This window comes from Dipodomys spectabilis, unplaced genomic scaffold, assembly GCF_019054845.1.
Source record: "Dipodomys spectabilis isolate Male_0828 unplaced genomic scaffold, ASM1905484v1 ptg000322l, whole genome shotgun sequence".
Lineage (NCBI taxonomy): Eukaryota > Metazoa > Chordata > Mammalia > Rodentia > Heteromyidae > Dipodomys > Dipodomys spectabilis.
In genome coordinates, this window is record NW_024870999.1 from 730,889 (window position 1) to 753,904 (window position 23,016).

The 23,016-nt window shown below is 44.0% G+C and overlaps 1 protein-coding gene across 3 annotated transcripts in view; it reads left to right on the forward strand.

The window, feature by feature from the left end:
- The window catches only part of Ogdh (oxoglutarate dehydrogenase), a 78,808-nt gene that overhangs the window by 20,332 nt on the left and 35,460 nt on the right, over window positions 1–23,016 (forward strand). For 2 of the 3 annotated variants that reach the window (XM_042702420.1, XM_042702421.1), the window contains exons 3-4: window positions 8,181–8,372; window positions 10,389–10,491. In XM_042702420.1, coding sequence (XP_042558354.1) covers window positions 8,181–8,372; window positions 10,389–10,491 — 295 coding nt within the window. Of the gene's footprint in view, window positions 1–8,180; window positions 8,373–10,176; window positions 10,268–10,388; window positions 10,492–23,016 lie in introns of all 3 variants that reach the window. The other variant, XM_042702422.1, reaches the window with a different exon arrangement.

Sequence of the window (23,016 nt, forward strand, 5' to 3'; positions counted from 1 at the left end):
GAAAAATTATTCTTGCTTCAGGAAACATTTGCTTCTGGGCTGTTTCTTCCCTCTTATTTACTGCTGCCTTGTGTCTAGAAATATCTCTGAATGTAAAAGTTGCTGGCCCTGTATACATTGACCATGGGCCCCTGGGGCATCCTGGCCATCACAAGAGATAGTTAGGATAGGAATGAATTTGGCTCTGAACAACAGAAAAGTGAATTCACTGGATTCAACAGTCTTGTTTTCTGCGAGGAGATTGGGATTATTCAGGTGCTTAGTGATGCTGCTAATGCCAGGTTCCAGACCTTACCTAATGGGTTGGCTGCTGTCACCCAAGGTGTCAGGCCCCACTTAGCAGGAGTTGGGGGACAGCCTCCGGTATTCTCTTCCTGAAGCTTTCCGTATGTTTTCAGGGCATCACCTTTTGCTGGCTAGTCACTGGTTTGTCTCCAGCCTAGTGATAATTTTATCTCCCTGGGAGAGAGATGGACACTTACTTAGTTTTGATTAGCAGTAGGTAGACAGATCAGGGGTGAGTGAGTACACAAAAACTCAGGCTGAGCCAAATGAAGAAAGTGACAAACAACGCTGGCATTATGGTAGAAGAAAACTTTTCCAGGGCCAAGTGTTAGCATTGACAAGGACCAGCCAGGATATGCATTTCAGGAGGAAGAAGGGCAGCTGCCAGACCTGAGGAAAGGATGGAGTAAGTGGGGTATGCAGAGGCAGGAATGGTGAGGGCCTTACTACAGGTCACAGAGCAACTGAAGCCAGGGTGGCATGGAAGACAAAGATGTAAGAAGGGCTTGGGAATGGGAGCCCTGGAAGAGATGTAGAGGTGCAGGAGAAATGGGGATGGACTGGCATTGCTTAATTCCTCCAAAAAGGAAGTGATCTCGTCAGAGACACTTGGGAAGGGGGCAGTCAACAGCTACCTTGGGCAGCTATAGTCTTACCTTCTTGTTGCCACTCTGTGGAGAGGTGAAGCTTGATGCTAAAAAATAAACAAAAAAAAAACCTTTACTTTTAAGCCTTTGAAAAAATTCTTTTTGTTGAGATCTGACTTACCCACTTTAGTGTGTAGTGTTAGTGGGTTTTGCCAAATGTGTGTATTCAGCTTGCTGGATACAGAACTATGTGTCACCTGAGTTGGGAAAACCTTTAATAAGGCTTCAAGCCAGGTTGTAGAGGCTGCAATCCTGCCTGGTGTGGGTAGGGTAAGGGAGAGGCAGCCAGTCAGGGTAGGCCCTTGTCTTACAGTAGAGCTGACTCTGGAGAGTGAAGTGAGGCTTAGGGTGGGGGTGGGGGAGTAAGAGGAAGGCCTGAGTTACATTCTCATTTTCCTCTGGGAAGCTCAGCAGTACCGGTATGAACCAGTTTTTTCTGACCGAGTTCCATACAAGCAGAATTTCTGTCTGTCTTCAGCCAATTGAAAATCACCTAGAGTTTTATTCTAAGTACAAAAGAAGGTCAGAGAGAGGATGCCCGATGTTCATGATCATGCCAGCCTTCTTTCCAAGGCCTGGCCTGAAAAAAATCCTCCAGCCCTGCTGGCTGCCCCTGTCTTTGACCTTAGGCTCCATGCTTCAACTGGGTTCACGTGAAACTCTTCATTGTCAAGCCCAATAGCTTGCCGGTTATTGTGTAGCACTTTTACTAGAGCTACTAGAGTTTTTTCTGTGATTATTGCTGTGCCGGTATTTGCTTAGCCTTGTTAACATCTGCCTGGCAACTGCCTAAGCCCAACCCTCTCCCACTGGAGGATACAGTTCACATTACCAATGCACCAAATGAGTAAGTAATGCCAGCTCAAGGGTATTGCTGCAGGTTAACTATTCCTACTTCAGCTGCTGCTGCTGCTAATTTGTTGTTGTTATTTAAAGCTAACTTAATAATAATAATTAGTATTATTATATTTGATACTAGGTAGCCCTCAAACTCTCAATCTTCCTGCCTCAGTCTCCCAAGTGCTAAGATTATGAGCGTGTGCCACCATGCTTAGCTTAAAGATAGAAAATTATGGATTTTGCTATGACTTGGCCTCGGGATCTGTAAGCAGCTCTTGCTTGCCCCCCAAGATAAGAAAGCGTGTGTGGGTACAGAGAACTCACAATCCAGGGCCTTGGTTTTTTAGTGAGTTTTTGAATGGGTTCCGAGAGATAAAAGATGTTTTCAGGGTTGAGGAAACTTGGGGGCTTCAGCTGTAGTTCACTGGTAGATCACTTGTCTAGTGTGGGGAAGGCCCTGTGTTTGATTCCCATGATGAGAGGGTGGAAAAAATATTTTAAAAGAAATGTGTTATGCTGCTCTCTAGGAGCTACTTAGTTTCAAGTTAATGCCCTCCTTCTAGCAGCTTCTTGGGCCTAAATATGTTTGAGGTTAAACAGCTGTTGCATGTGGTCTTTGGTCATCTCTGCTTTCAGAATGAGGATGGACAGCCAAGATGTGTTATCATTGGTCACCTCTATTCCTAAAAGAAAAGTGGACACCTGAAGTATATAATTCTTGGTCATCTCTGCTTGTAGGATAAGGATTGACAGGCAAAATATGCAGCCCCTAATTGTAGGATAAGGATTGACAGACAAAATATGCACCCTCTAATTGTGTCCATTCCCAGGATTATGAACAGCCAAGGTAAACTGTTATTAATCACAGAAGTGGCAATACACTATAGGAGCTTCTCAGGCCTCCTAGGAAAGCACTATGAAATCAGAACCACTCAGGAACATCTACCAAGCTTATACATGGCCATGGGGCTTCTTGACACTTTGTCCTTGCACAGAACCTGGCAGGGTCTGGGTGGGAGGTAGATAGAGCTTGCCCTAGGGGTCCTCTGTTCCATCTCATAAGCGTAAGTTTGAGTTGGGCGCCAGTGGCTCACGCTTGTATCATAGCTACTCAGGAGGCTGAGATGTGAGGATATCGGTTCAAAGCCAGCCCGGGCAAGGAATGTCCATGAGATTCTTACCTCCAGTAAGCCATCAGAAAACAGGAAGTGGCACTGTGGCTCAAGTGGTAGAGAGCTCACCTTGAGCTGAAGAGCTGAGGGACAGTGCCCAGGCCCAGAGTTCAAGCCCCACGACCCACCAACAAACAAAGGAAGGAAGGAAGCAAGCAAGGAAGGAAGACCAACCAGAAAGGTTAATTGTTAATACATTTAAAGATTGTCATTGTAATATAATTCACGGGGCTGAGAAGGTGGCTCAGTGGTAGAGTGCTTGCCTTGCATGCATGAGGTCCTGGGTTCAATTCCTCAGCCCCACATAAGCAGAAAAAGCCAGAAGTGACGCTGTGGCTTAGGAGTAGCATTCTAGCCTTGAGCTGAAAAGATGAGGCCCAGAGTTCAGGCTCCATGACGGACCAAAAAAGAAAAAAAAAGAAGACATAAAGAAGTAGAGATAACTATTTTTTTTCTTTTTTGTATGGAAAACCATACAGAAGTATAATCTGAGAAAAAATGGGTATTTTCTATTAGTAATAAACTGGAGGGACTTAGCAAGGCCTCCTTGTTCAGAATCTTCTTCAGTCCCCATTACTGACCAAAAAAAAGAAAAATATAATTTACATGACATGCCACTGTAAGACTTACAGTTCAGTGTTTTTTTTGTATATTCACAAACATATATATAGATATCTATATCTATATTATAATGCCGGGGTTGAACCCAGGACCTTGCTCTTGCTAGGCAGGCATTCTACCATTTGAGCCACTCTACCAACTTTGTGTGTGTCAGGGTTGAACCCAGGGCAGGGCCTGGGCACTGTCCTAAGCTTTTTTGCTCAAGGATAGCACTCTTATCACTAGCTGGAAAGGAAACCACTACATGTTTGAGGCAGAAAAAAGAGTTTATTGGGAGGAGAGCAAACCAAGAAGGTGGAAGCATGGGGAGACAGGAGAAGGAAGGAGAGGGAAAGAGGGGGGACTCATGTAGAGCCAGATTATATAGGGAAAGGCAGGTGACAGGACCAGAGCTGATGCAAAAATGATGCTTGGGAAACCTCTCCTATCCTAGGCAGGCATGACCAGGGTGGTTCAGGAAATAACCACAGGGGATGAGGAAATGACCTCAGAGCCTGGGGTCCTTTGCTGACTCACAGTCAAGTGATTGACTGTTTCAGGTTTCAGGCTGGTGAAGAGGTAGGAAGGATGGGCAGAGATAACAACAAGCCACAGCGCCACTTCTGCTTTTTGGTGCTTACTTGGAAATGAGAGGTTTATGGACATTTCTACCCTGGCAGCCTTTGAACTGTGATCCTAAGATCTCAGTCTGAATAGCCACTGCCACTCAGCTTGCCAATCCCTTTTATGTTGCCTATTTTTGATATAGGACTCTTATTCTCCTATTTGTACACCCTAAGTATATGAGTTAAGATACCATGTATGTTACACTATTGTTAACAGCAGTTAATTGAGATAAATTTTGATGCCCAGGCTGGCCTCCAACTGCTATCTCCTGATCTCCACCTCCCAAGTACCCAGGATTACCAACGAGCCACTGCTTTCATCATAGTTTGGCTTTTAATGATTACTTTTAGAAAAGAGATCTATATTTGTCTTTGTTTCTGTTTTTCTTTGAGATAAAGTTTCTCCATAAAGTTTAGACTGGTCTCAAACTCACTGTGTATCTCAGGCCTGGGATACAAGATCCTGTCTTGAACTCTCAATCCTCCTATCTCAGCCTCTCAAGTGCTAGTAGTTGAAGTGCGTATTATTAGGGTTATATTGTGCATTGTACAATGTTTTAAACATTCCATAAAATTTTCTTAAAAAATAGTTTTCAAGCTAGGCACCAGTGGTTCACACCTGTAATCCTGGCTACTCAGGAGGCTGAGATCTGAGGATTGCAATTCAAAGCCAGCCCAGGCAGGAAAGTCCATGAGACTCTTCTCTCCAGTTAACCACCAAAAACTGGAATGGCTCTGTGGCTCAAGTGGTAGAGTGCTAGCCTTGAGCTGAAGAGGCTCTAGGCCCAGAGTTCAAATCCCAAGACTGACAAAATAAAAAATAGCCGGGTGTGGTGGCTCACGCCTATAATCCTAGCTACTCAGGAGACCAAGATCTGAGGGTTGGTTAAGAGCCAACCAGTGCAAGAAAGTCTGTGAGACTCTAATCTCCAATTAACCATTCAGAAAGTGATGCTGTGGCTCAAATGGTAGAGTGCTAGCCGTGAGCTGAAGAGCTGAAGGAGAGAGCCTAGGCCCAGAGTTCAAGCTCCATGACCGACAAAAAAAAAAAGTTTTCAGTGAGAGGTCAGACTGTCTCATGTGAGGCATATAGCTAGCCAGGCTTGTGTTTGGTTGTGGGGAATTTTCAGGTTTATATATCAAAATCATACAGCTCTGCTCTCACAGTAGTGCAGACCTGAGTTAAGTATGTCTGTGCCCTTACCTGCGTTATGAAAGAGCCCATTAAAAAAGTGGAAGTGGAGGTGTGTCTCACATAGTAGAACACCAGCCTTGACTGAAAAAGCCAAATAAGAGACAATACCTTGAGTTCAGTCCCCAGCACTGGCATAAATAAATAAGTAAGTAAGTAAACCAGAGTGGCTGGAGATGTATGTCAGTGGTAGAACTCTTCCTTACCACATGAAAGGCTCTGAATTTGATTCCCAGCACTGAAAAAAAAAAGGGCAGAAAATGTTAAGGACAGATGTCATAGATTCCCTGTCCCCAGGGACAGACAGACATCTGATAACCACTCAAGCCCAAGACAAAGGACACATATGGATAGTGTCTTGTAAGAGGATCCTGTAAGGTAAGGACAAAAGTCTAGTCAAGATTTTCCTCTCGGGGCTGGGAATATGGCTTAGTGGTAGAGTGCTAGCCTAGCATGCTTGAAGCCCTGGGTTCGATTCCTCCACATAAACAGAAAAGGCTAGAAGTAGCGCTGTGGCTCAAATGGTAGAATGCTAGCCTTGAGCAAAAGAAGCTCAGGGACAGTGCCAAGACTCTGAGTTCAGGCCCCAGGATTGCCCCCCGCCTCAAAAAATATATATGTATATTCCTCTCAAATTTTTTTTCTCAGCATTAAGGCTTGAACCCAATGTCTCATGCATGCTAGGCAAGTACTCTTGTCATTCGAACCATGCCCAACCCTTTGGTTTTCTTATTTTCGATTTTTAAAAATAATTTTATTTATTTAATTTTTTGAGGGGGAGGGGTCCAGTCGTGGGGCCTGAACTCTGGGCCCGGGTGCTGTCCCTCAGCTCTTCAGTTCAAGGCTAGCACTCTACCACTTGTGCCACAGCACCACTTCTGGCTCTTTTTCTTTTTGCTTATGTGGTGCTGAGGAATCGAACCCAGGGCCTCAGGCATGCAAGGCAAGTACTCTACCACTGAGCCACCTTCCCAGCCCTATTTATTTAATTTTTTGCCAGTCCTGGGGCTTGAACTCTGGGGCTGGGCACTGTTCCTGGGTTCCTTTTGCTCAAGGCTAGCACTCTACCACTTGAGCCAGAGGGCCACTTCCAGATTTTTTTGTGATTAATTGGAGACAAGAGTCTCACAAACTTTCCTGCCTGGGCTGGCTTCAAACTGCAATCCTCAGATCTCAGATTCTTGTGTAGCTAGGATTACAGGTGTGAGCCACTGACACCCAGCTTATTATTTTTAGTTGTAAGAAGGAGTTGCAATTGTTTATTAATGCAGGAGATCTTGATAAGTGTCACTCTTTTCAATATTCTCATTATTTTGCTCAGTTGGCCAAAGCTGAGCTTGAACTCAAAATTCTCCTGCTCCTGCCTCCCGAGTAGTTGAGATGATAGATGTGAATTACCACAGCCAGCTCCTTTCTGAGTTTTTCAGGACAATCTAATCATAGTTAATGGAAAATTCTTAGAGACAGAAAAATATACTGCAGTAGAACAGTGTTTCATCTTCAAAACTGTCTTGTTTTTTGCTCAGCATAGTGATACACACCTGAAATCCTGTACTCAGCAGAGGTAGGAAGATTTTGAGCTTGAGAATAGCCTGGGTTACATAGGAAGTTCCAGTCTGATTTGGGGTACCTATTGAGACCTGCCTCAAAAACAAAAAGACTAGCCAGGTGCTGTTGGCTCACATCTGTAATCCTAGCTACTCAGGAGGCTGACATCTGAGGATCACGGTTCAAAGCCACCCTGGGCAGGAAAGTCTGTGAAACTCTGATCTCCAGTTAACCACCAGAAAACCGGAAGTGACAATATGGCTCAAGGGGTAGAGTGCTAGCCTTGAGCTGAAGAGCTGAGGGACAATGCCCAAGCCCAGAGTTCAAGCCCACAATTGACAAAAAAAAAAAAGGAGGGGGGCTGGGAAAGTGGCTCAGTGGTAGAGCACTTGCTTTGCACGCATGAGGCCCTGGGTTCGATTCCTCAGCACCACATAAGAAAAAAGCCGGAAGTGGTGCTGTGGCTCAATTGGTAGAGTGCTAGCTTTGAGCTGAAGAGCTGAGGGATAGCGCCCAGGCCCAGAGTTCAGGCCCCATGACCAGACCTTCTCTCCCCACCCCACCCCCCACCCCCCAAAAAAAAGAGAGAGAGAGATTTGGGTTTTTTTAATTTTTTTTTTAATTTTTTTTGGTCAGTCCTGGGGCTTGAACTCTAGTCCTGGTTGCTGTCCCTCAACTCTTCAGCTCAAAGCTAGCACTCTACCACTTGAGCCACAGCGCCACTTCCGGTTTTCTGGTGGTTACCTGGAGATCAGAGTCTCATGGACTTCCTGCCTGGCTTTGAACCATGATCCTCAGGTCTTAGCCTCCTCCATAGCTAGGATTACAGGTGTGAGCAATCGGCGCCTGCCTTTTTTTTTTTATTATCTTTAAGTAGTTATACAAAGGAGTCACCATTTAACAAAGCAATTTATGAATACAGTATATCTTGATTCTTATCACCCCTTTCAAAATTCTTACCCATCCCTTCCCTTACTTTCCTTGGTTTTATAGGATATACATTGGGTTCTTCACTAAAACTAGTTTTTAATATTCTTGGTTTATGCAGTGAAATTATATTGTCTTTGTAATCTGATCTCTAAAAGTATGTTTACAAACACATCCTTGAAGCAAATAAATCATTAATAGTTCACAGTATCTGTACAACAAATCATTTCAGCTTGAAAAAACCAAAACACAGTAGGAATTTAAGGCAGAGGCAGTACTGCCTTTGTGAAGGGCAGCTCTCTATGGCCATTATAAGGTAATCCTCTACTTTTTTTGTCTTTAGTCATGGGATGTTTTTTTTCGCAACACCAATGCCGGAGCTCCCCCAGGCACAGCCTACCAGAGCCCCCTTTCCCTGAGCCGAAGTTCCCTGGCTACCATGGCCCAGGCACAGTCCCTGGTGGAGAGCCAGCCTAATGTTGACAAGCTCGTGGAGGACCACTTGGCCGTGCAGTCTCTCATCAGGGCCTATCAGGTGAGCAGGGGCTACTTCATTTGTCATCATTTAACCCCCTCTAAATCCCAGGTACTTTCTCTTTGCTTTGGGACAAGAAAAGGAGCCAGGCTGACCCTAGTCAGGCAGTTCCTTTGCCACCTTTCCTGCCTGCCTCATACTAGTGTCTTCTTTTCATAAATGATTGTGGGCAGGGAAATAATATCAGTATCTGAGTATCCAGGAAAAGTGGTACTCACCCAGCAGGGACAGGGAGGGTATTCTGTGGGGTGGGTTGGTACCCTCGTCTCAGCCACTAACAGCTGAATAGTATAAGGGAAAAAAAAATGTGTAGAGTCTGGAGACACACACAGGTTCAGGGTAGGAGAAGGCCAGCCTAGCCTGCACAATGTGGGCAAGAGACCGAGAACTCCCCTAAAACATGCCACTTTGTAGCCATTCTTACCAGGTGTGTCCCTAGAACTGTGCTTATCCTTCCTGACTTTTCTCCAAAACATGAGTCATGCAGCATTTCCACTTCATGTTGGGTAAAACTAGAAATTTAGACCTTAAAACTCCCTTTGTAGGGGGCTAGAGGCATGGCTCAAGTGGTAGAGTGCCAGCTTGTGAACAAGCAAGCTGACTATGAGGTTCAAATCCCAGTATCAAACACACACATACGAAACGGCCTCCTTCTGTGACTAGACCTAAGGAGAAAAGGTAGAGTAAAGCAGGCCTGGTGCCTCCCTTCTAGAATCTCCTGTGGGAGTCCAAGCACCATCACCAGCAAGAGGTGGTGATCTGATGTGTCGTGCCGCAAGCAGTGGCAACCTGGTAACTTATACCTCAGGTCCTCCATTCCACCCCATGATTGTTTCTTGGAGACACAGTGCTCCATAGGCCTAGGTCTCCAGTCCTTTCCCACCGTGCTGTGGCAAGTAAGACAGAAGATCTGTCTCTAGGTAAGGTGCACAGCACAACAGGTTATGCCTAACCATTTCCTGCACATGTTATAGTAACATCTTTAACATGGTTTCTCAGTGGCTTCTCAGCTATTCTTAAATTTCTCACACTGCTAGCAAGGAATTATGACTGTGGACTAGCTGAGGATGAAGCCTGAGTTCAAACCTCAGCACCTCCAAAAAGAAAAAAAAATATGATTGAAATCCCCAACATTGAAAGAACTTAAAATTAGAATAAAAATTTTTTCTGTTTTTTCTAATTTATTTTTTGTTTGTTTTTCTCGTTTTGCAGTGCTGAAAATGGAACCTAGGGCCTCAAACATGCAAAGCACCCTACCACTGAGCTACACACTAGTCTCTCCATTTGTTTTTGTTTGTTTTTGAATAGTTCAGATGAGATGCATTAAGTATATATTGTAGTGGGATATTTTTGTTCTGGCCACTGTACAAGTTACTGAATGAGTGTTGGAGCCAGAGCCCATGCTTGCCTCAGCACATGAATGTAATAAAAGACAGAGTTTCCCTTAGTAAGATGATACCTCATCTATGTAGTACTGTACCCCAGCCACACCTAACCTCTCATTTTCTTCCTTAGGGAAATGTTTATTGTCACAGTAAGGAATTCTCCACACTGAATTCCAATTCCCTCACATAGCTCATTGCCATGACCCAGGGAAACTAAGGAACCCCCAAAATAGTCTCAGTTTATCATAACTCGAGTTTATTTTTTTTAATAACAATGTATTTATACATGTAGGGCTAATTATGTTATATGGATTCATTGTTCTATGTTCCACTCTAGGAAAGATTTGCATGAAGTATAACTTTTTACCCCCCTCCCACAGCTCACTGGATCTGCTTAATGACTTGTGTTATTATTCCAGGTCAGGGGTCACCACATTGCAAAACTTGATCCTCTCGGAATTAGTTGTGTAAATTTTGATGATGCTCCAGTAACTGTTTCTTCAAACGTGGGTGAGAATTAATCTGTAAATGCTAATTTTAATGTAATTTTACTTTTTTTACCCCTTCCCTCTTTTTTTTTCTCCTGTCCTTTTGTGTGTGTCCTTCCCTCTCATTGTTGGTCCACTCATAGATACGAGGGCACCATGTAGCACAGCTGGACCCCCTGGGGATTTTGGATGCTGATCTGGACTCCTCCGTGCCCGCTGACATTATCTCATCCACAGACAAACTTGGTGAGGGTTTGAGAGCAGTCAGCTGCGTTGCTTGAGCTCCTCTCTCTGTCACAGCCTGTGGTAGCCAGGATGTCCAGACAGGAGGGAAAGGCTCTTAAGTTTCCTTTGTTATGATCACTTAAAATTCATCAGTAATACAGCCTTCATGTGTTTCAGGCATGGTTTTATTCCACTTGTCAGCCAGATTGTTTAAGACTCAATCTGGAAAATAAAATTTTCAATGGAAAGGTCTGTGGCACAGAGAAAAGCCCCCCTCTCCCTATCCCTCAGGGGGCAGGTGGTTGGAAAACTACTTCAAAGAACAGCTCATTTGGCTCCAGCTTTCTACATTCCCAGGCAGTGCTGCCTTCTACAAGGCCAATGATGAGCCTTGCCAGGGAGCTGCAGTCACACATGTCACATTCTAGAGCCCAGTGGGGCTTGCCTGTGGCCAGAGGTTATTCATGTCTCTAAAGGGCAAATTCCTGAGCATGTGTGCAGTTGGGGTTTCCCAATTTGTAAATGCTGGTGATCACACTGAGGAAACTTTGGAAGGCATTCCCACAGCGTCAGGAGGCCAGGGCCTTTGGGAGGTGCATGTATGGAGCACAGCTGGGTTTTTGTCACAGTTGCCAGAAGATAAACTCATCTGCACCTCATCTTTTTGTGAGGTGAATGGGTATTGTGGCTGGGTGTGTGCTCAACCACAGTTTGCTTCCAGAGTTAATCTGCTTATGTCACCATGCTGCTAACCTATACTAAAGAAATGATGTGACTAATTGTACAATGACCAGGGCATTCACCATAGGCCCTATGCATGCTAATGAAATTGATGATCACCTAATTGATAATACTACTCTCCGGGAAGGAACAAAATTGGCCTCCTTGTAGACACTTTGGGGGAACAGTGCAGAGAAAACAGTCTCTAAGGCTCTGCAGATGCCCTTTGTACTTATAGGCATTGCTGAACTGTGACTAAGAGGTCAGACACTCATTGGGTAAAGTTAAATTTCAAGAATTGTTGGCAGTTAATAATTGTTCTTTAGCCTTGCTTTTTAAAAAACACTCTTGGAGGGCTTGGAATGTGGCTTAGTGGTAGAGTGCTTGCCTACCATGCATGAAGCCCTAAGTTAGTACCACATACACAGAAAAAGCCAGAAATGGCGACGTGGCTCAAGTGGTACAGTGCTAGCCTTGAGCAGAAAGCAGCTCAGGGACAATGCCCACGCCCTGAGTTCAAGCCCCAGGATTGGCAAAAAAATAAAAACCAAAACACCTTGGATATTATGTATGCCTTCAAACTACAACAGTCAACACAGAAGACTTGTGACCTCAAAAAGTGTGGAGATTTCTCTCCACAAGAAAGCAAGCATTCAGTTTTGCAGCAGACATCAGCTGAATGTCCTCTCATTTGATTCTATTCTGATAATAAATGGTTGTTATGGAGCCATCTTCATCAGGCAAGGTATATATAAAGAATTTCTTTATAGCCAGCTCTTGACACAAAGGCTGGGGAAGATTAGTGTCCCTGTGATCCTCTTTGGGGAAGAAGAATTCTAATTTCTATAGCCTGCCTTGAAGAAGAAATTATGAGTGAGCCAGGATCCATGAACAGAAGCCAACTACTATTTAACAAGGGATAGCCTCAGATTCCACAGGGTGAGGGCTGTATCCTTCAGACTGCCCCCTGCAGCTCAGGTTTCTAGAACTTCTGACAGACTGGTTATAGGTTGGGGTTCTCATAACCCTCTCCTAAGGCACAATTATATTACAGGATAGCTTACACAACCCAGGGAAACACTTGGTTACATTTACCAATTTATTGTAAAGAGTATTTTAAGGGGTATAAGTAAATTGCCAGATGAAGAAACATGTTAAGCAAGGTCTGTAAGGGTCCTGAGTACAGAGCTTCTGTTCCCATGGAGTTGGAGAATACCACCTTCTTGGTATATGAGTGTGTTTTTGTTCAGCTTCCATGTGTTTAGCAGTCCAGAAACTCCGAGAATCCCATCCTTGTAGGTTTTAGAACACTTTTTCTGCATGGACAACTATGTAGAAATGTTATTGGACCATGTTAGTTTGACTTGATTCTACTTGACTGAGTGGAGACCCAGCAAGGGTGCAGATTCATCAGAATTTCTTCTTAGGCATGGGGCAGGACCCCTTCTGAAATGGAGTCTTAGACCTACTGTCAGATAAGGTAGGTCTAAGAATTTACAGCCACTCCAGAACAGAAAGGCTGTAAATTAGGAGGTTTGTGACCCAGCTTGAAGAATAACTTAATTTCTATAACATGCCTTAGGGAGGAAATTATATGAATAGCAGAATTAAAAATATATATCATAGACTGGGTGCCAGTGGCTCACACCTGTAATTCTAGCTACTCGGGGCTGAAATCTGAGGATCACGTCCAAAGACAGCCAGGGCAGGAAAATCCATGAGACTCTTATCTCCAGTTAACCACCAGAAAACTGGAAGTGCTGCTGTGGCTCAAGTGGTAGAGTGCTAGCCTTGAGCTGAAGAGCCAAGGGATAGCACCCAGGCCCAAAGTTTAAACCCCACGATTGACAAATAAAATACATACATACATACATACACACCCAAATACATATACTATGCTAGGAGTTTGTATCATAGACAGGACATGACTGGACATGCTTTTACTCATTGGTGAAAACTTTGTGCTCCTAAGAAGTGGGCCTTTATTTGAAGTATTCCTAAGAGGTCTTGGGGCTTTATATACCTCATTCTTTAACATAGAAACCCTTGCTTTCCATCCTCTAATCTTGTCACCACCAGCAGCCCCAAGCTTCTTTAGACCCCAGGTGCAATGCACTTGAGTGTTCCAGAGCCTTCCAAATAAGGTCTTCTCTGTTGAGCCCCTGGTTGCTGGTCTTGCTCCAGTCCATTGTCTTGCCTGTGGACCCCTTTTCTGAGAGGAGCCCCTCTTACAGCGTTATTCAGCGTGGGCACTATGAAATGCTAGTTTCCGTACATGGCACAACATCTAAGGGAACCAGCTCTCTCTCTTGTGTGGCTCTGCATAGTTCTAGTTTGCAGGTGATGACTAGAATAAGGATATTTTCACTATTTGTTCTATGGGGGCCAGGGAAGCCTATCTTCATTTATGCCAGGTAGTAATGTACACTCTGTGCTCCCTTGGAAAGGAGGATGGAATTCTCACATGAGATGCCTTATATATACCCAGTCACTGGGAGGTACTGTGGATTTTGTTTTGTTTTGTTTTGTTTTGCTGGTTGTGGGGCTTGAACTCAGGACTTAGATAGTGTCTCTGAGCTTCTTTTTTTCTCAGTGCTAGCAGTCTACCACTTGAGCCACAGCACCACTTCCAGCTTTTTCAGTTTATGTGGTACTGAGGAATCAAACCCAGGGCTTCATGCATGCTAGGCAAGCACTCCACCACTAAGCCACATTCCCTGCCTGGTTCTGTGGATCTTTTCTAGTATTCCTGCCTGGGGACATGAGGGTGTGGCTGCCCAAGGTCTGCCAGGAGGCTTTTCCCAACTGGCATGAAAGAAAACTCATAGGTTGGCAGAACAATATGTGTATAGTGCAGTTTTAGGATGGTGCTATCACTGGAAGTGTAGTGAGGTCCTGGAGTTCCTTGTTATCTTTTGGAGATGGATTGCTTAGTTAGAAACAGACTTGACTTGTTCACCTAACTAAAATTAGGTACAACGTTGTCTTAGAGTTTACTATGTTGGTCATCCTTTCCTTACTGTTTGAGGTGGGAAGAGGGGAGGTCTTATTTCTGTTCTCTCTTACCCTCACTTTCCACTTAAAAATGCCTTCCTCTGTGTTTCTTATGCACAATCTGTAGCAACTCCTACATAAAGATGACCAATATCTTCTTTAGTGTGAGACTTAAACATAATTAAGAGAGAATTCAGGACACATTCTGTAAATAAATGGGAGGAAATGTGAAACTTCTCTTCTGTATCCAATAATATTTGTAAATTCCTAATAACAGTATTAGGAAATAAACTTGAGTTGGATAATTGAAAGTTAAAAGCCTGAAGCTTTAGTAGAATTTCAGTTACTTAAATGAATTCATTCTTGCATCTATGACATTAAACATCACAGTAAGAAATGACAGCATTCCCATATATTCTCCTGATTTCCCACGCTCTCAGGTTTGCTCTTTGATGCCTTGAGAATGAGCTTCAAACTCCACCCCTCCAGTCCCCATATTGGGGCTTGAGTCTGGGTGTTGTCCGTGAGGTTTTTTTATGTTTAAGGCTAGCACTCTACCACTTGAACCACAATTTCAGCTTTTTGGTAGTTTATTGGAGATAAGAGTCTCACAGACTTTCCTGCCCAGACTGGGTTGGAACCCTGATTCTCCTATCTCAGCCTCCTAAGTAGCTAGGATTATAAACATGAGCCACTGGCTCTTGGCTGATACGTTGTTTTTGAGCCAGAGTCTCGTTGTGTTGCTCAGGCAACTTACATGTTTAAGAGATCCTCTCTTTCCTCAGACTCAACAGCAGCCTACAGGTGTATGCTATAGTACCCATCTATAGAGTTATAGGGTCTTTGTCCCTTCCCTCCTTCCCTTCTCTCCTTCCCTCCTTCCCTCCTTCCCTCCCTCTCTCCATCTCCATCCCTCTCTTCTTTTCTCTCTCTCTCTCTCTCTCTCTCTCTCTTTTTGGGGGGTAGTTCCCCTTCCTTCCTTTCTTCCTTTTCTTTTGGTGCTGGTTCTAGGGCTTGAACTTAGGGCCTTAAGTATTGTCCCTGAGCTTCTTTTGCTCAAGGCTAGCACTCTAGTACTTGAGCCACAGCTCCACTTCCAGCTTTTAGTAGTTTACTGCAGATAATAAGAGTCTCACAGACTTGGAGCTGGGAGTTAGCTCAGTGGTAGCATGCTTGCCTCACATGCATGAGGCCCTGGGTTCAATTACTCAGCACCACATAAGCAGAAAAAAGCTGGAAGTGGCACTGTGGCTCTCAAGTGGTAGGGTGGTAGCTTTGAGCTGAAGAGCTGGGTGCTGAGGGACAGCACCTGGGCCCAGAGTTCAGCCCCCATGATTGGCAAAAAAAAAAAAAAGTCTCGCAGATTTTCCTACCCTAGCTGGCTTCTTACCATGATTTTCAGATTTCAAATCTTCTGAGTATCTAGCATTAGAGATATGAGTCACGGGTGCACCTAGCTAGAGTTGATATATAACTAGCTTTCCGAAATTCAGTGATCGCACTTTGTCTAGCAGATACTATCTGCTGTGTACAGTATGATGTGCCTCAAGATAGCTGGTGAGGAGTGTTTAGCAAGCTGCCTCAGTGACTCACCCCAGAGGTGACTGGGCTGAGGCCATACCCAAAAAGACATTGAAGTCACCATGGATATGGTCACCCCTCAGGAGTGAAGGCCTGAACCACAAAGACGTCTGTCATTTAAGAAGATTCTTTGTAGATATCCAAGAACTAGTAAACCTAGTTGCAGTAGCTCCTGGTGTCCCATTTCTGTTTCTCACCCACTGTGCCTCACTTACAAGTGTCCTCAGCAGCCACTTCTATGAATTACTAAAACACTTTAGAGCCCTCAGGGGTACTTGGAAGGAAATCGTGTGCTTTTTGTAAATGAGGACTGAATATCTTTTCTTGTTCTCTTTTCACCCTCTGTCTTTGCATCTTTAGTTTGCTTTTTATTTTAAAGAAATATAAAAATTAGCTGGGCTTGGTGCCGGTGGTTCACGCCTATAGTCCTAGCTACTTAGGAGGCTGAGATCTGAGGATCACAGTTCAAAAGCTAGCCTGAGCAGGAAAGTCCATGAGACTCTTATCTCCAGTAAACCACTAGAAAACCGAAAGTGACTCTGTGGCTCAGTATTAGAGCATTTGCCTAGAGTTGTAGAGCTCAGGGAAAATGCCCAGGCCCACAGTTCAAGTCCCACAATGGACAAAAAAAAAAAAAAGTAGCTGGGCACCTGTGGCTCATACCTGTAATCCTAGGTACTAAGGAGGCTGAAATCTGAGGATCATAGTTCCATGCCAGCCTGGGCATAAAAGTCCAGGAGATTTTTATCTCCAATTACTCACAAACCTGGGAGTGTAGCGCTCAAGTGGCTCAAGTGGTAGAGCACTAGCCTTGAGTAAAAAGGAGCTCAGGGACAATGCCCAAGGCCCCGTGTTCAAGCCCTAGGACCAGCAAAAAAAATTTTTTTCTTTTTTTTTAATCAGTTGTGGGGCTTGACGCTGGGCCTGGGCACTGTTCCTCAGCTCTTCAGCTCAGTCTGTACCACTTGAGCCACTTCTGGTTTTCTGGTATTTAATTAGAGATAAGAGTCTCACAGACTTTTCTGCCTGGGCTGGCTTTGAACCATGATCCTCAGATTTCCTGAGTAGCTAGGATTATAGGCATGAGCCACGAGAGCCTGGCAAAATTTAAGATTGTTTACCTTCATGTTAAGCAAAGCATCTCTTTTGTGTGTTGTTTTTTTTTTTTTTTGTGGTTGTTTTGCCACTTGTGGGGCTGCTTTGTGCTCAAATCTAGCGCTCTACCACTTGAACCAGTGTCACTTCCAGTGTTTGAGTGGTTAGAGATAAGAGTCTCACAAGGAGTTTTCTGCCCAAGTTCCCTTCGAACCATGTTCCTCAGATCTCAGCCTCCTGAGTAGCTAGGATTACAAGCCTGAGTCACTGGCACCTGGCAGCATCCCTGATTTTGTGCAGAGCTTAAATATTCTCTTGTCTTAAGGAAAAACTGAGTCCTGAAGGCTAGTGCCTTTGTCCTCTAACGGAGGAAGGCAATGCAATGCTTTCTATGAGTGCACACTCAGGCACACTCACCCTGGTGCTTGAGTCCCAAAAGCCTGTCTGCTTGTTAGGAACTCTTCAAGTTCAGGGTTGGGACTATCAGGTTGAAAGGAAGCACTCAACTGGCCCTTCTCTGCTCACCAGAGCAGGCCACATCCGTAGCCACAGTGACCCTGGCTGTGAGTGTTCAGTCATCAGCCCCTCTGTGCACCACTGTCACTACCAGCCTTTCCTCAGCCCCAGGCTGAGTCCAGGCAACCAGTCAGGAAAGGAAATTACATGTATCCAAGTAGATACCTTGATCTTCACTAGTGGCCAGGGAAGTTTTTATATAGGGTAAGAAATGCTTTGCATACAAGTAGAAGGGAAATGTACAACTTTGTTCAGCTGTGTATAGCTGGGGTTCTTGGGATATTTTCAACTATTGACATCTTCTATTCTAGTTTTGCCCACCTTGTGAAGAAACATTTAGGAGATTTAGAATATAGACTTCTGCCTGAACTCAATTCTGCGAAGTTGCTGCTCTTCAAATTAGGCCTTTTTGTTTTCTGTTCCTATTTTTTTTTCATCCATGGTTGTCTAGATTGGGCATGTACAACTTTGCAGGAGTGAGCCATTGTATGTCAACTGCTTCTGGAAGCTAGGGAGACGAGGAGGTCAAATGACGCTGCCTGCTGGCTTTGAGGTGTCTGGCGAGTGCCACCTGCCCTCTGACTTATGTTATTCCAGCTGTTCTATGGACAAGTCCCACGTTTATCCCAACAGGATCCCCTAACCTCCCATCCACCCATGTTTCCTTTGGTGTATGTGTCCATGTGACAGTGTCTGTGCTTCCTGTTACTGTGGTGATGATTGTAGGGTTTTGGTGTTTGGGTTTGAAACTAACTCTCATCTGTCTTTTTCCTTCTGCACTCACCCATGCTACCCCACTGCCTCTCAGATCTTGCAGTTTTCAAGGAACGACTTGGAATGCTAACAGTAGGAGGTATGAAAATAATGAGCCTTTCACCTTCCCAGAGTTGAGGACTTCATTTAAATAGGATGTGCAACTTTTCCAAGCATGTGATTCGGGGAAAGTTGACACAACTTCTATCAGTGTTAAGTTTGCTAATTGTTTTGGAATATATTTTTCCCTTTAATTATTAACCAAGTACCATTACATTCCTAGCTGTCATTTAATTTCTGTCCATTTTGTGTTTGAAGAGCATTTTCATCCTCACATGTGCTTCACCATTGCTTTATTGTAAACTTCCATCTTTGCCATCGCTCCCCTGCCAAGAGCCAGTGGGGCCCTGAGACCACATCAGTGATAAGTGCTGCGTAGTGGCTTCTCATGTCCTCTACATCGTGTGCTGTGGCTTTGGCTAGACTCTGGATTCTTTCAGATTGTGCTTCTTGGCTATTCTGGACAAGATATTCCAGAATGTTCCATGTTTCAAGTATTAAAAACATTCTGAGAGCCTTTCATGTCTCTTCATTCTGGACAGAATACCTTTGAGGAATCCAGAATTGAGGTTCTAGGGCCACCTGCCTGCTATCATTCCCCTTCTCCCTTGCCCTGTGGCCAGTTCCTTCTTCCCCTCTCTAGGACTTTTTTTTCTTTTTCTTTTTGGTACTGGAACTTAAACTCAGGGCTGTGCACATGGCTGGTGCTCTACTACTTGAGCCACACTTCCAGCACTTTCAGTTATATTTGAGATAGAATCTTACATTTTTACAGTGTCTGGCCTGGACAACAGTCTTCCTATTTAGTCACATACTGTAAACACATATTGGTTGAGATGAAGTCTTACTATCTTTTTGTTTAGGTTATACTTGAAACACAGTCCTCTTGCTAAGATTACAGGTGTGAACCACAGCACTTGACACCTCCTCCAGGCTTTTCTTAAGATATTCTCTTAATTATAGTTTGATTTTAAGAAACAACAGAGTGGCCAGGCACCTCTTAAAACTCTTAAAAAAAAAATCTCTTTTAAAACTCTTAAAAAACAATGGGGCTGGGAAGGTAGCTCAGTGATAGAGTGCTTGCCTTGCATGCATGAGGCCCTGGGTTCAATTCCTCAGCACCACATAACCAAAAAGAAAAAAGCCGGAAGTGGCGCTGTGGCTCAAGTGGTAGAACTTTAGCCTTGAGCTGAAGAGCTGAGGGACAGCACCTAGGCCCAGAGTTCAGGCCCCACGACCGGACCCAAAAAACAAACAAGAGCCAGATACTGGTGGCTCATGCCTATAATCCTAGCTACTCAGAAGGCTGAGATCTGAGGATCACAGTTCAAAGCCAACCCAGGCAAGAAAGTCCTCTTATCTCCCAACAGACCACCAGAAAACTGGAAGTTTACGCCGTGGCTCAAGCGGTAGAGTGCTACCCTTGAACTGAAAGAGCTGAGGGACAGTGCCCAGCCCAAAATTCAAGCCCCATAACTGGCCAAAAAAAGAAAGAAAGAAAAGAAAAGAAGAGAAAAGAAACAACAGAGTGGCTTCATGCCATTTAGCCAGTAAATGACTTGCACAACTACGGCCCCATCACACAGGACCCCTCATCTACACAGTCAACATTCAGGACCCCTTCACTCCACCCTCCATACCACCTGGTTGAACTCAGGGCCTAGGTGTTGTCCCTTAGCTTTATTTGCCCAAGTCTGGCACTCTGCCACTTGAGCCAAGCCCCACTTCTGGCTTTTTGGTAGTTAACTGGAGATAAGAGTCTCCCAAGTTTTCTACTCAGTAGGCTGGCTTCCAACCACAAGTCTCAGATCTCAGCCTCCTGAGTAGCCAAAATTATACATATGAACCCCTGGTGCTTGGCAATTTGTATATGTTGGTTTGGTGGTTTGGTGCCAGTTCTGGGGCTTGAACTCGGGGCCTGGGTGCTATCTTTGACCTCTTTTTGCTCAGAACTAGCATTCTACCACTTGAGCCACAGCTCCACTTTTGGCTTTTTCAGTGATTAATTGGGGATTAATTGGACTTTCCTGCCCAGGGTGGCCTCAAATTGCAATCCTCAGGTCTCTGCCTTCTGAGTAACCAGGGTTACATGTGTGAGCCACCAGTTCCTTAATTAATCAATTTGTTTATTTATTGTCCTGGGGCTTGAACTCTGGACCTGGGTACTATCCCTGGGCTCCTTTTGCTCAAGGCTTAGCACTCTACCACTTGAGTCACAGTGCCACTTACAGCTTTTTCTGTGATTAATTGGAGATAAGAGTCTCATGGACTTTCCTGCCCTAGCTGGCTTCAAACCACAATCCTCAGGCTGGGAAGATGGCTCAGTGGTAGAGCGCGTGCCTTGCATGCCTGAGGCCCTGGGTTCAATTCCTCAGCACCACATAAGCAAAAAGAAAAAAGCCGGAAGTGGCGCTGTGGCTCAAGTGGTAGAGCGCTAGCCTTGAGCTGAAGAGCTGAGGGACAGCGCCCAGGCCCAGAGTTCAGGCCCCACGACCGGACCAAAAAAAAAAAAAACCACAATCCTCAGATCTCAGCCTGCTGAATAGCTAGGATTATAGGCATGAGCCACCAGCACCTGGCTCTTGTTGTGCTATCCCTGAGCTTTTTTTGCTCAAGGCTAGCCCTCTACCACTTGAGCCACAGCTCCACTTCCAGCTTTTTGTAGTTAATTGGAGACACAAGTCTCTTGGACTTTTCTATCCTGGGTTGGCTTTGAACCTGAATCTTCACATCTCACCCTCCTGAGTCGCTAGGATCCTTTACAGGCATGAGCCACCAAGGCCCAGCAAATTACCTATGGGTAAATATTCTCTCTCTTTCTCTCGCTCGCTCGCTCTCCCTCTCGCTCTTTCTCTCTTTTGGCCAGTCCTGGGGCTTGAACTTGGGGCCTGGGCACCATTCCTGAGCTTCCTTTGTGCAAGGCTAGCACTCTACTACTTGAGCCACAGCGTTACTAGGGCCTTTTCTGTTTATGTGGTACTGAGGAATTAAACCCAGGTCTTTGTGCATGCTGGGCAAGCATTCTACCACCAAGCCACATTCCCAACCCTAGGTAAATATTTTCTATTGGGTAAATGGTTCATTGCATCTGAGTTGTCAGATTTATATAGAATGGTTCACAGTATTCCTTTGGTATTTTCTTGGTATCTGGAACATCTCTGGTGATATCCTGTTTCATTTCTGACATTAGTAAATTTTGTTCTTTTCTTTGTCAGTTATACAAGGGATTTGCCAGTATTACTCACCTTTTAAGAGATCCAGCTCTTTGTGTCATTGGTTTTTCTCTATTGCTTTGTGCTTTTTTATTTCATCGATTTCTGCTCCTTAGTAGCTCTTTCCTTATTAGCTCATTGGGTTTTGTCTTCTTCTAGTCCCAGGATGTAAGAGTTTAAATTATTAAAGACTTTGTTTTAGGTCGGTAATGGGGCCTGAACTATGGGCCTGGGCACTGTCCTGGGCTCTTCAGCTCAAGGCTAGCACTCTACCACTTGAACCACAGCTTCACGTCCTGCTTTTTCTGCTTATATGATGCTGAGGAATCGAACCCAGGGCCTCATGCATGCAAGGCAAGCACTCTACCACTGACCCACCTTCCCAGTGTACTTTTCTTCTTTTCTCATGTAAATTTCCCTCTACTGCTTTAGCTATTCCACCAATGTTAATATGTATTCTCTAAATTCAGTTTATACTGTTGTCCCCTATGTTACTACTTGTTTGACTTGGGGGTTATTTAGAAGAGTGTTGTCTACTTTCTAAGTTTTTGGAAATTATCTTGTTACCTTTTTAGCAGTAAGCTTGAGGTTGATTTCATTATGATTTCAATTGGAATATACTCATTGAGATTTTTGTTTTGTTTTGTTTAATGCCCAGTATATCATCTGTCTTGTGTTCTATGGTGCCTTGTAAAGAACACTATGTTGGGTGTGCAATTTTCAAATCAATGTCATATTCAGCTTTTGGTCTTATTTGATGATGGTTAGAGTCTCATATCTTTATAAAAGATCTTTTCTGATGTTTTTGAAAAAGGGCTATTGAAGTCTTTACATATGCAGTTTGTCTGTTTCTCATTTCAGTCCTATTGGTTTGGGATTCCAACATTTCCTAGCTCTCTTATTTATTGCATGAACATTTAGGATTGCTGTGTGTTTTTTCCATAGATTGATCCTTTTATTAGTAATTTTCTTTCCTGTCTTTTGTTCTGTTTGTGCTTGTATGTGTGTGTGTGCTAGTACTGGGCTTGAACTCAGGTCCTGGGTGCTGAATAGCTAAGATTGTGACATGAGCCACTAGAAATTTCTGAAGTCTAAATTTTTCTTTTTCTTTTTTTTTTGGCAATACTGGGAATGGAACTTGGGACATTGTGCTTTCTAAGCTTGTACTACCACGTATGCCCTCAGACCTTCTAATGTTTATATTTTTTCCATCCTTGTATTCTATATCTGCCCATATCATATTTAAAGTGAGGTTCTTAACAACAAGCCTATCACTGGGTGCCGATGTTTGATGCCTATAATCCTAGCTAATCAGGAGGCTGAGATCTGAGGACCTTGGTATCCCAGTTCAGAGCCAGCCTGAGCAGAAAAAACAGAAATTGAGATGTGGTTCAAGAGGTAGAGAGCATCTGACATGAGTCAAAAAGTTGAAGCTCCAATACCAGCACAACAAACCAAAAAATACTTTTTTCTTTTTTGTGGGAATTTTTATTTTCTTTTTAATCCACATTGCTAACTCTTTACTATATTCAGATAGTTGATGGATAATAAAATTGTATGTAGTTATGTAAATCTGTCATTTTCTTCTCACTTGTTTGGTTTTCATTTTCTTTAC